This window comes from Lotus japonicus, chromosome 2, assembly GCF_012489685.1.
Source record: "Lotus japonicus ecotype B-129 chromosome 2, LjGifu_v1.2".
In the NCBI taxonomy this organism is placed as follows: domain Eukaryota; kingdom Viridiplantae; phylum Streptophyta; class Magnoliopsida; order Fabales; family Fabaceae; genus Lotus; species Lotus japonicus.
The window spans coordinates 55,162,746-55,176,523 of NC_080042.1; the positions used below are offsets into that span (position 1 = coordinate 55,162,746).

At 34.9% G+C, this 13,778-nt stretch overlaps 2 protein-coding genes and 1 long non-coding RNA gene across 4 annotated transcripts; 1 reads left to right on the forward strand and 2 right to left on the reverse strand.

The window, feature by feature from the left end:
• Window positions 1–469: 469 nt before the first annotated feature.
• LOC130738390 (uncharacterized) lies at window positions 470–3,893 on the reverse strand. 2 transcript variants are annotated; one of them, XM_057590365.1, is made up of 5 exons: window positions 3,491–3,893; window positions 1,708–1,809; window positions 1,162–1,599; window positions 908–1,007; window positions 470–749 (listed from the first exon to the last, which is right to left on the reverse strand). In XM_057590365.1, exons 2-4 carry the CDS (start codon window positions 1,768–1,770, stop codon window positions 945–947), a joined length of 564 nt encoding a protein of 187 aa, XP_057446348.1. In that variant the 5' UTR covers window positions 1,771–1,809; window positions 3,491–3,893; the 3' UTR covers window positions 470–749; window positions 908–944. The 2 variants fall into 2 exon arrangements, with proteins under 2 accessions (XP_057446348.1, XP_057446347.1); XM_057590364.1 differs by lacking the exon at window positions 908–1,007 and having other exon boundaries at window positions 3,491–3,886.
• A 2,725-nt stretch (window positions 3,894–6,618) lies between these two features.
• LOC130738393 (uncharacterized) lies at window positions 6,619–8,881 on the forward strand. The gene is made up of 2 exons (XR_009019377.1): window positions 6,619–7,043; window positions 8,082–8,881. It is a non-coding gene; the product is annotated as an uncharacterized LOC130738393 (long non-coding RNA).
• Window positions 7,105–11,954, reverse strand: LOC130738392 (cytochrome P450 704C1-like). The gene is made up of 6 exons (XM_057590366.1): window positions 11,367–11,954; window positions 9,097–9,312; window positions 8,509–8,799; window positions 8,090–8,410; window positions 7,604–7,807; window positions 7,105–7,495 (listed from the first exon to the last, which is right to left on the reverse strand). The coding sequence occupies exons 1-6, from the start codon at window positions 11,676–11,678 to the stop codon at window positions 7,301–7,303; spliced, it is 1,539 nt and encodes a 512-aa protein (XP_057446349.1). The 5' UTR covers window positions 11,679–11,954; the 3' UTR covers window positions 7,105–7,300.
• Window positions 11,955–13,778: the final 1,824 nt, after the last annotated feature.

The window sequence follows — 13,778 nt, forward strand, 5'->3', positions numbered from 1 at the left end:
TTACTGTTTGTCACTACAACAAAAACGGCCTTTAGTGGCAATAAATATCATCTTTGGCGGCAATAAAAATGGCCATTAAATCGTTTACCGGCATTCTCAACTTCGCCGTTGTATCGAGGGTCGATAAAAGGTATACCGGCAGATAAACCGGGCGCCGGTAAAGACCAAAAAATGGCCGGGAAAAAGGTTCACCTTTTGGCGGCAATTATTTGCGGCAATTTTTATGGCAATTATAAAACTCTAGGGAGGCTATTAGTATTGCCACTAATAGCATTTTCTATTGCCACTAAAAGGCAATTTCTGTAAACCATCGCACCACTGCTGTTTTTTTATAATATAAAAGTAAAAGTAAATAGAAAATCTGGCATTGATCATGATATCAATGGGTCATTCAAATAATGACACAAGTTATTAAAAAGTTAGACAATAATCTTAAATTATGTACAACTTTAGAATGACACATTTGATATAAGAGATTGAAAATACACATCCTAATTTCATTTGACACATATTTCACTTAATCCACAGTAAAATATCAAGTATATCCAACTATTACAAGTCCTTGAGTTTCAAAACATAAAACGTGTTACAATGTCCAAATCTAATATATCCTATCATCTTTTGTCTAACAACTTGATCTTTAGCACATAGACATAATACAAAAGTATATTATTCATAAACAAACTCTTCAACGCTGTGTTCCAGTGAAATCTTTCACAATTTGATTTCTCAAAATCAAAGAGTATGCCCTGAAATAATAACATAAAAAGAATGACATCAATTGAAAAATAATAACATAGAAAAAATTATTTAACTATACACAATATGCAGTTCATAATGTAAGTCATGTTCTATTCCATGAGACAATGTCAATAAAAACAATATATTATCAATACAAGTGCAATACCATGAAGATTTTTAATATTTTTATCAACATTATGAAATCAGGATGACATGGAAGGTGCTTGGGGTGCTTGTTCATGGCCATTGTTAGCATCAGGGGGGACCTAATAACAGAATATTAAGGCATGATATGTTAAACTTGTATCATCAAAGATTCAAAGTTTAACAAATATGTTTAAACTCCTTGTGCTGGCATTGAATACATGTTTTCTTATAAATAAATAAAACAAATATGTTTTAAAACTTTCAAAGCCTTACTTGTCCAAATGAGCTTCTGCTGAAGTTATGAAGCATAGATGACTCCATAGGAATGAATTTAAACATCACTTGCCTCATGTAAGATAATTCTGACAACAACTTTTCTTGATTATATTTCATCATGTTCATGTCTTCATCGTGCTTTTTCTTTAGCTCCTTCATCTGCTTAATTTCTTCATCACGCATTTCCTTCAACACCTGCATCTCTTGCTCTAAATTTTGGACCATGTAATTAGATATATTGCCCATAGAGGCATTCCCTGATAAAGATTTAGTACCCCATAATGTAGAAGGAGTTGGACCAAGTCCTAAACCACGAACATAGCCACTTCTTTCAAGTCCAAACACTTGGGTATACACATCCCCTTTCCAAGCAACACTACCATCAGATTGTTCACTAGAGGTCCTTCCATTGTTCAACTTTTCTTGTATCATATCCTAAGAGTGACACCAATTGAAATTTATTACTCATGTAATTAACAGCCAAGATATATAATCAAGCACACATATAACTTCTAAATGATATAATTACAATTGAAATTTTACCACTGTTTTTGCAGACTCCTCGTCTAATGGTCTACCATCTTTGCGTTTCTTATGAGTTAACATGAAAACTTCGGCTCGGGTAGGCTCTATCCCATCTATAGCCTACAAAAGAATTTATGTTACACAATTTCTTAAGACAAATATCATATATTACGCGCGCGCGCACACACACACAGAATGCCTCTCTTAAATGCATATTGCTGTCAGTAACAAAAGGATTGTTCAAAAGCATGGCAAAGATGATGTCTATGGGGAGTCTACACTGCTTGAATGCCTAAGTATAATTACTGGAAAAAGGTTGCACAATAATATTCCTGACCATAATATTCTTAATTAGAGATATGATTAAAGTGAATCATGAAAATCAGAAATAAGGGAAATTGAGGCCAGAAAGCTCAACTGCACATCAGAGTCATACCAGTTTGCAACACAAGTAATTTAAAATTCATCAAAACTGTCCTCAGATGAAAGAAGCTGCTAGATTTTGATCCCATAAAGAGTAGCAATTAAATCCAGCTAAAATTGAATGCTTAGATTTAGATATGTTGTCATTATTCGCTTGCACAGAATGAGAAACAAATGTGAATTAGAAAAGAAAAAAGAAACTTAAGCCATTATTTCCATCTTAACATTATTCTCTACAATTTTTTTTTGGTTAGCGAAAATTGAATTAGAGGAAGTACTAGGTCTTCAATCCATGTACAAGAGAATAAAGAAAAAGAACCAATACAGGGGAAGAAACAATGTACAAGGCAAAAACCAATAAACAGGGTAGAGCAAATGCAACTACTCTCCTGCACCTAGCCTAACCGAATGCCACTGGGAGATGGCAGAAGCAAACAGACTTGAACACTCAATACTATCTTTGCCGTACAAAATTCCAGTAGGAAAAAACCAGAGAACGCACAAACAGTGTTGAAGCAAGAGTTCCAAAACCAGTAAACCAGCAGTAAAAATGCAGAATATATGCTGAAATCTTACAAAACATTAGCTGCTGCAAGGATCACAAGCCAGCAAATGCATCAAACCAATATGACAAGGCCATCTTTCTGTTAAAATATTCTAATTTAGTCACCACCAACCAGAGGCAAACAAACTCAGAGATATTCAAAGAAACTTCTTGGATTTGTGATCCAATCGCACAAGGATGCATAGAAATTTCTGCTCTTTGCTCTCAACCAATTCCAAGCCCTTAACTAAGCTATTTCCCAAACTCTGACTGCATATTTCACCTCTCCATTATTCTCTACAATAACTAAAACTCTTTATAACTTAATACTTCATTCCATACCAGTAAATATACGGCCATGCACAAATAGACTAGAGAATTGTCAAAAATGCAGATGAAACACCAAAAAACTAGAACTTTCTATCAATAACAATCAACAAATTATACTCAGAGGATACATCAGGGACAACGCAAAAGTAACAATACAGTTCTAGCCATTGCTTACTCAGAAGTACAGTGCAATATTTCCATTCCAACCCTGCCTTAGTAGAAAATCATGTGGTATGAAACTAATTTATATTGGAATGAAGTGAATTAGACTCAAATTTAGAACCAAACCTATTAAGCGATGCAATCAAATTAGACTTAAAACATCACTTCAAAACATGGAAGAAAATTGCAACCAGTCACTTGAGGATCCATCATGAACCTATCTGAATTCACCGATTGAGGATCCATCATGAACCTCTTTGAATTCACCCATCGTAACACGACCTAAGCCCTAAATTGAGGAATGAGAAACGAAATTAGAGTAGAGATTTCCGAGAAACTTACCTTCCAGATTTGCTGAGAGAGAACCAAAGAGAAGCTTCACTTCACGTGATTTCCATCACGAGAATCTTCACCTTCACAAGAACCTTCACGAGAACCTTCACCTTCACACGAATCTCAGAGGACGGTGGTGGTAGTTTCAGGGAGAGAGGGCAAGGTCTCAAGGGATCAATGGTAGGGTTCTGATCGAGAATGTTGGAGCGAAACGAAAGAAAAAGAGGGAAATGAAAAAAAAAAAAAAAGGAGCGAAAGAGCGTTGGAAGAGTCTGGAACCTATATCTACTAATTGCCGGTTCAAGTGTAATTATTGAAGTCTATTCTTTAATTGCCTCAAAATGTTTTAATTTGCAGATAGATTGCTGGCAATAGCTTCATTGCCGCCAAACTTTAGTCGCTAAACACAGTTTTTGTTGTAGTGTGTGGCATATCCGATGAATGCACATCTAATTCCACCGGGACCCAATTTTGTTATCTTTGGATCCATATTTTGTAATATGCTACGCACCCCACACTTTAAAATAACCAATATTGGGTGATCTACCCTTCCATATTTTATATGGAGATATTCCGGTCATTTTTAGAAATATCCGGTTCATAATATGACATACATGAACTTAAAAAAATTATACTTCTCTTTGTTTCATCAAATATGAAACAATCCAGAAAGCTTGCGATCCATTCAGAATTTCTCAAATAATCAACAATATGCATGTATATCACATATACATACGATTTCAGAACAATGCAAACAGTACAGTGGATCAAGCATTGATATACTTTTATATCATACTATTTTCTATTACTTACATTTATCAATATATATATTAACAAACTTAAAAGAATGAATCAGTATTAATTAGAGCCTCAAGTATATTCATGACACGCCGCAAGCAAATAAAAAAAACTCCCTATCAATTCTTCCCGTTACTTTCATATATCACAATATATGTATGTATGAACTCGGAAGAAAAGCAACAATAGGCATTTCAGATGAACTAATCACCATATAAAGATACATACTTATGCTACACATTCCATACATGGATGAATGAAACAGGCACAGACATCACACATATGCCAGCCAATTCGGTTCGATCAAAATGAAATATAGCCCATATTTTTTTAAGAAGACAATCGCGCGCATACAACTTTTCAGAAACATTTTCATGCGCTATTATTACATTCTAAAAGCAGAACATGAATTCATTCACTAAGGCTGTGTGCGCATCCGAAAAAAAAACATAAAAAGACACATACACGCAACTTTTCAAAAAAGTTTGCAGATATAACAACCATACAAGTGATATATATATAATTTAAACACAAAAGTTATGCTCTGATACCAATTGAAAGAACTTTAACAGTGTTCACAACACGCACAACAGAACAAATTTGGATCTATTTGTGTTCAAGATTATATATGTCATCGAAAAATGTAAATAAATTGCGTACCCGGTTGTAGTTCCTCAACCTTGAAAGTTTTCTTCAAATTTATGAAGATTCTATGCGTGTATCCACACCAAGACCAACCTTTGCTATCAGCCCTTCTTCTTCAGCCTTGAATTTGAATTCCAATGCTTTCCATATTTCCACTGCGAACTGTGTGTCTGTGTACAAATCATAGAGGCGGTCGGAGAGAGTGTTCAGAATATGTCCACGGCACAGCAACTCATCCTCTCTGCGCTTCTTTCTTTCGATCTTAAGTTCATCAGAATCATCATCTTGTGGTTCAACAATTGGTGTTAGATCAGGGTCTAACACATACTATATTTTCAGTGCAGTCAGGAGAAAAATCATCTTGTCTTGCCAGCGAGTGAAATTCGTTCCATTGAAGCGATCAAGTTTAACAAGATCCTGGTTCATAACTTTGATACTGGAGACATAAGCATCAGTAGCCATTTGAAAATACTTTAAGATTGTTGGAAAATTGAATAGGCTTAATCGTGATGAAATCACTTTCCTTAAAGTATTTCAAGCACTCTCTGAATTTCGTCTTAGAGTTTGGATGCAGGAATACCCAGGATAATCAGCCTTGATTGGAGTTTGCACAAGACTAATGAAAACTCGAAATGCAGCGAAGTGTTTTTCTGGAAAACAGAGGATATAATTGTATGTTCTGAATTCTGAACATGCACTCTATTTATAGGCAAAAACAGAATAATTTATAAGGTTGCGACCATTCATAAATTATGTCTGTTACCAACAAATATGTGAATAATTGCGACTCTTCATGAACAGGTGCAAAATTCGAATTCTAAAACGAGCAAAACAAACGGACGTTACGGCAACCGCGTTGCCGTCACCGTCGATGCGTCGACATCACATGGTGCCTCAAGAGTCGTGCCGTCTACAAGCCGCCACTAGCGCCTCTACGCCCACGCCACCGGCGAGGGGTGGTGTGAATGGAACACATGACATAAAAGCTTGAGACCACCAAACCATGCACATGTGACACTATATCCTCTCTTTGTCTCTTTGTTGAATGGTTGACATTTAATGATATATAAATGCTTTGAAAAGTTGCTCCACTTTCTATGTGAGACTTCATTCAAATCCATTCAATGCAACACATTTGTCATTTTGGAACACTATGTAATTGAGTAATTATTACAACAGCCATTGTAGATGTGGACTTTGGATGGGGCAAGGCTGTGTATGGTGGTGTAGCAAAAGGTGGTATTGGGGAGTTTCCTGGAGTGAGCTACTATGTTCCGTTTACCAATTCAAGAGGGGAACAAGGGAGAGTGGTTCCAATTTGTCTTCCACAAGATGCCATGGTGAGGTTTGAGAAAGAGTTGGAGGACACACTCAAGATGAAGCGGATAATAATGTATAATTAAGATGAAGATACTTAATATGAATGTTGAGTTTCAGTGGTCCCTTTTCAGAGTAAAGTTTGAAGATATATGGTCAATCTCTATTATTTGAGAAACTACTCGGTTTTAATCTCTATCGAAGGTGATGTTCCGATAATCTTGCCACATAACTTCACATGTCCTACATGAAATTGCACTTGTTTAATGAAGTCTACGCGTTATTTTTTTCTTAATTTTCATTTTCCATCTCAAATTAATCCCTAAACTAACCCAACTTAACGCTAACTCATTTATTAACATAATTCCGAACCAAATTAAACCCAGGCAAAATCCATAAATTCCAAAACACAATTAGAAACTCAGAATTGAAGAGACATACAAATTAAAATTTCCCCAATTCTTCATCTTCTTCAATCGTGCCTTCTTCTTCTTTTCCTCCTCTATTAAAAGACTAAACCTCATACTAAAGAGTACCTCATACTAAAGATCAGTAAAGACATCAATGATCAAACAGAAGCAGGGGCGCCATATCGAGAAACCCAAACATGTTAGTTTAGGGGTCTCTTGTTCTGGTCTGCATAAATGGCCATTAGGCCGTCTAGGCCCATGCCGTCCTAGAGGATTCACAACTAAGTGGATATCGCGCTGGTCGGCCAGGACGAACAAGAAGAAGCTTAACTCACAACCATAGGTGCTCTCCGCTTCTTGCTCCACCGTGCCTTGCCCCACCTTGGCCTGAGGTATATCTCTTCTATTTTATGATAAACAATAATAGCATTGAAGTAAGAGAGAAACCAAAAATCAGAAACAGATAGAGGGTATTATTCAGCCAAGGCTCATAATTTTCTGATGTTATTGCTAAATAACTAGAGTTGGTATATATTTCACCTCAAACTACACACAATCTCTCTGCACTTAACCAAAATCAAGCTCTGATTTTAACAAAGGAGACAAATTAAACTTATTTAGACCACTAAATTGACTTTTGGGTCCATTTCTAGTACATGGGACCAAATCTTTGGGAAGCATGTAGATGAAGACCACCATCAATATGTAGAGTGAGCATGGTCTTGTAATTAACTGATTCATTTTGGACAGCCAGCTTGAGTTTGTAGCTATAAGAAAGAACAGCAGTAAAAACTTTCATCTGTCTATATGCAAAATCCTTTCCTAGACATATTCTTGGACCAGCCTGCATAACAACAAGTTAAATTTCATTACTAAAAAAAGAAATTGTTTCTTTTGGATAATTCACAGTCCTTCCAGTTCTTCTCAGTGTTCATATTTTGCTCATTCTAACCTGAAAGGCAGTGAACTTGAAAGAACTCTCTTGTTGGAAAGTTCCACTTTCATCAATCCATCTCTCAGGTTTAAATTCTTCAGCATCATCACCCCATATGAATTTCATCCTGCCCATAGCATATGGCTGATAAGCTATAGTATCACCTCTCCTGATACTAAATCCATCCGGCAATGTTTCACCTGATAAGCAAAGTTTACTATCCTGTTTCAGCACAGATAGAAAATCTTTAGATAGAGTAGTTTGAGGATCAAAATATTCTTTCCCGGTTTAGTGTTCTCTTATCAATAGAATTGTGTCATGTCATTTAAAACTTACCCATATAAGATTTTTTTAAATTGAAATGATATAATTCTATTTGTCAGGAGACACCAAATAGAGACAAAAGATATCAATCCCTAATTGGATATGCAATAACATGTTCTCTATTCTTTCTTATCTATCTAATGAAATATTTTATGTGCATATAATGCACAAGTTCATCACCACTGGAACTGCAGGGTAGAGTCTGAGTGTCTCAGCCAAAGCTGCATGCAAATAATGCATCTTTTCAAGGGCCCCATCAGTTAGCCTATCTGCAAGTTCATCAATATTGCAAATGTTGTTCAACTTTGTTACTGCTTGAACTTCATGTGCAATTTTTTCTTGGATATCAGGATGCTTGCAGAGCATGTAAAATAACCAAGAAAGAGTAGCAGCTGTTGTATCTCTTCCTGCAATCATGAAGTTGAGGATAATGTCTCTAAGATAACTTGGATCTGTTTCTTTGGATGCCATAAACCTTGAGACCATGTCTTCTCTTCTCATCTGACATTAGATGTGTAATTAAAATGGATAATCACTTCACCAATTTTGCATCACTAAGGTATAAGAGATGGTTGTAACTTGTAAGAGTTAAGACTCACTGGCAAATTATGTGGTAAGTTTTGGACTTGCTCTATCTTGCTTTTGATGATTTTATAAACAAATTCATCCACCACTTTAATATGGTTCCTCAGTGCTGCTTCTGTTCCAATGTTGAGGAACCGCTTTATTCTCCAGAAAATATCAACATAACGATACAAGGTAATGGCACTTGCTTCATCAAATGCATTGGAGAATTTGGTTCCTTCTTTGTTTGTTCCAGAAATGGTGTCCAAGTCTACGCCAAGGATAACCTTAAACACTGAATCTAGAGTCGATTTCATGAACAACTCCTGCCATGCACCATTAGATTAATAGGTCTTTTATTTATATAAGACTGTTAGAAATATATATAATATTATTTGTGTTTTATAAGATTTTGATACCGTTAATTAGTTCATGACATGTTATCAGAGCTTGTTTTAGAGTTCAATTCTTCTTTCCCCCAATTATTTTGATAAATGTGGAATTTCACCACAAGCTAGGTGAGCATGTGCGCATTAACCTTTCCTCAACAGTTTAAATTTTTAAGATAATTCGTTAATGAGATTGACAAACCAACTTGTGCCAACCATGTAACAAAATCTTACTTTGAAGTCAAGTGTTTCATTTGATATGGTAGCTTTTGAAACAACTCGTGCAAGTTTTGCTGCATTGGATTTAAACACTTGAAGGCTAAAATCTTTCACTGTTTTTGTGGCGATTTCATAGCTAGACACTTTCCTTTGATGTTGCCATTTCTCTCCGTCCACTGTAAATATTCCATCCCCCAAAAGATCTGTTAATATCCCATAGTGGTACCACCCCTGCAATAGAACAGAGGATTAAGAATTTGAGCTTTCAACTATTCTATCTTATCAGGCTTTAAATTAAAATTAAGAAATCCAAAGAAACCTTTAGTTGTATTTGGCATGCAGATGTTATACTTTTGGTTTTCTTTAGATTATTAGTTAGGCTTAAATGCATTTTGTGCCCTTGATGTTTCAGGGGCGTGCAAATGATACCCCTCTTCTAATTTTGTCGACGTTTGTACCCTCCATGAAATAAAAGAGTGTAGTGTTTACCCTTCCGTCAGTCTTTTTTTTTTTTCTTTTTTCTGGCATGCCACGTGGATAATAGTAAAACAAATGGAAAAAAGGGGTGGGGGGATTTGAACTCGGAGCTAGAAGTAGCAAAACAACCATATAACCAGTTGAGCTACATGCATAATTAATATATGTTGTACGAAAATTAAATTTATATCATCTCCTTCATCATCATCAATTTCATATCCTCTTCTCCTTCCTCCTCCTTCTCCATCACAACACACACAGACTCCACAATCTCAAAATCAGATTGATCATCAAATACCTAAAAACACAGAAGAAGAAGAAGAAGAAGAAGAAGAAGAAGAAGAATTTTGCGTTAGTTTTAGGATTTTAAAATCAATACTGCTCACTCACACACACAATTCTCATGTTTTAACCCCTTTATGCTGCATTGGAGAGTCTGTGTGTGTTGTGATGGAGAAAGAGGAGGAAGGAGAAGAGGATATGAAATTGATGATGATGAAGGAGATGATATAAATTTAATTTTCGTACAACATATATTAATTATGCATGTAGCTCAACTGGTTAAATGAGTGTTTTGCTACTTCTAGGTCCCGAGTTCAAATCCCCCCACCCCTTTTTTCCATTTGTTTTACTATTATCCACGTGGCATGCTAGAAAAAAGAAAAAAAAAAGCCACGTTAGCCCCTCCGTTAGTTTACTAACGTTGAAACTGACGGAAGGGTAAACACTACACTCTTTTGTTTCATGGAGGGTACAAACGTCGACAAAATTAGAAGAGGGGTATCATTTGCACGCCCGTGAAACATCAGAGGCACAAAATGCATTTAAGCCTATTAGTTACATGAGAAAATACTATTTCACCATGTATTACAATTGCAACATTGTAAAATTGGGTTGAGAATACATTATGGAAAATTCAAAAAATACTTTTTCCTCATGTAAAAGGAAGAAATTATAAATATCTCAAACTTTAGACAAAAAAGTGGAATACTTTGTTGAGATAAAACATTCACGCGATAGAGAAATAAAAGCAAGAACACAATCACAACAGAAGAATATAATGTAAAAAAATTTAAAATCAAAGAAAAACTAGGAACGTTCTATATAAAAAAACATTACACATACACTTTCCAAAACAAACATTTGAGTCCATCTCACAATACTCTAGCACAAGAGCATAAGAGCACAAAAGCATAACAAAAGAAAATTGAAGTGTTTCGTGAAGCTGGTACATTTATAACAAATGATTTGAGTTTATATAGTCTTGGACACTCTCATCCTTCACCAACTTGATGTGTGTTTACAAACCCAGCGTGAATGTTAGTTCACCGAACAAACCTCTCCCTCTTCTTCCATTTTCACTGCGTAGGAATATGCGATTTTGTGTTCGAATGTGCGCAATGTGTGTTGGGAATCCAAATTAAATAATGAGTACACGTTGAATGAAAAAAGTGTTGAACATTTTATATGTGGGAGGACCTACGCACCGAATTCCCTAAGGTTTTGGATGAAAAAAGTTGTGTCCAATGTGAAGATCTCCTTACCATTCTTGGACTATGAAAGTTGCAATCATTTCCAAATATACTTCTGCTGTACTAATTACATATCATTTCTCAGCAACAAGCCAAATGAAAAACATCATCATATTTAGTTCATCCTTGTACCTCCATGCTGAAATCAAAAGTCATCATGATGCTGAAGTAAGTAAATTATGGTCACATACTTCATATTATTACCCCTCTAGTGAAACTAAGCTTTAGAATAGGCATCAACTATTAATATCTACTAAAAGTAATTTTGATGAGTACCTTCCCATAGTTTGCAAAGTTTGTTTTGAGGATATATTCAACGATGGCGGGGTCTGCAGTGTAAACCTCACACATGGGAAAGTTAAGCAACCGGTAAGTCTTGTGCTTTCTGGCGAGATCTGTCATGTAATCGTGCATCCTGTGGAAGTTGAACAACTGATGTAGGATAGTCCCAGCAACCACATGGCGCTTTTCTTTGCTGCTTCGATTGAACCTTTTGAAATGGGTTCTTATCACAAAGAATATTAGAGCTATAGCTCCAAGTGTTGCAGTTGCAGTTATAGGATCATAAGGAGAATATGAGAATTTCATAATGTGAGTAAGAAGATGAGGATGTTTAGGCTAGAGAGAATGAAGAAAGTGGTTTTTGATTTACCAATGAAATTGTTAATATAATGTTGGCCGTGGATGGAGGCTAAACATGGCACATATAATGCAACAACTTTTATGCAAAGTTAGGAATGATGAATGAAAATGGGAACTATCTCATAGAAAGAATGAGAATACGACAACGAATAGTACCATCCACCATGACCCAGCATGGAAACCACAAATTTGTTTTTTTTTTTTTTTTTTTGAAAGAATGGAACCCACAAATTTTGAATTATGAAAAATTGGTTTTTTTTTTCTTAATACAAAGAGAACCAAAGCAAAACAAAACAGAAAAAACCCGCCTAACTACCATGGTACCCAAGGAGTCAGCCAATCGTATGCCGCACCGCCGGCTCTCGCGTCCACATCAACCCCACCGCCATATTCTGAATAATTCGCTTCTGTCATTAATCGCACTTTATGGTGCAAAGACTTTTTTTTTAAAGAACAGTGCAAAGACTACTCACTTTAAAGTGAGAATGACTGAAATTATTTACAAGGTGTTTTCGGATTATACTTATGTAAGGGAGGTGGAACTAGATTTGAGGGGGTGAGAATAACAACTACCTCAAATGTTTAATTTGTTTGTGTAAATCACTAATAAGGGCGGACCATACATTTTAAGATAAGTAGGTAAAGAATTTCGTAACTTCTTTTTTATGTTTTATAATTAATAATTAATATTAATTAATTAATCTTACCAGTTCAGTAAGGCGTGAGGTTAAATCACATCGTGAGTGATTTATACAAATCCCTTATAAATAAAAGTATTAGTCTATTTAGGATTATGTAGTTTAAATCAATAATCATTCATAAATCAAACTTTAGTAATGCCATCTTTTATATATCATCATACTTTTATTTCTATCTCTTTTTTGTCGTATTATTTAATCGATCATTTATCTCTTTTATCCTCATATCTCGCTAAGATTTACATTTATTAGATTCACATTAATCTTTATTGTATTTAAATACATCGAGTAAGTTAAATAATATTGTAATAAAAATACTTTGAATTTACCAAACTCAATTATTGAATATAAAGGTTATGTGAGAAAATAATCTCTTTGAAAATTTTATTTCAAAAATATATAAATATTAGAGTAATATTGCATACTTAGTGCATGCTTAGTTTAGTGTTAGAGCCAACGCAAACGAGATTTCATGTATTTCAAGACATTAACGGAGAAATTAATAAAACAAAATTTAAAAAAATTACTTGAATGTGAAGTCACGTTAAGTTTAATGGAATCCAAACAAACACTTAGCTTAAGTTAGTGTAGCATCCTCTTAATGAAACCCAAAACAAATGATCTTCATTGTTTTAGAAGTAATTTGACACTTGTTGACATGATTTCAGTTCAGTTGCAAAAATCAAATTTACACATTTTGACCAGTTATAACAGGTAGGTCAGCATATTATGTAAAATTACATTACTCTTAAGTGGTGAGTGATGCATATTAGAAAGAACCTCATGTACATGTTCTTACATTTGAAGAATGCATGATTGTAAGCAAAATGAAAACGGGGGACAAGGATGAAAGTACCCCATCACGTACAGCAGAGACTTGATTACTTTATCCCATGCTCGTTTTTGCTTTTCTGGCAAATCACAACCAACATCGTGGTGGTCCTCGTCCTGCGCATCTAGTCATTTCATATAGAAAATGTAAAGTTATCCACACACTAAAATCATCGGACTCCCTAATATGCATTACTTTTCGAGTGGTGCAATTTTACACCACTTACTTTGATCGGTTATAACAGGTCAACACATTAATTTTTTTTTAAAAAAATATCATTAAAAATTTGTTATATATTAAATTTCTTTAAAAAAATGTGTTAACCTGTTATACCAGGTTAAAAAAAAGTGGTGTAAAATTGCACCACTTAAAAGTGATGTATATTAGAGGTCACCTAAAATCATATGCACCTAATAATAAAGATAGGAGGGGAGAAGAGAAAAAAACAAAATACAATGAACAATATGATAAAAAAGAAAAGAAAAATAAAAAAATGAAATAAATGGAAATGAGATG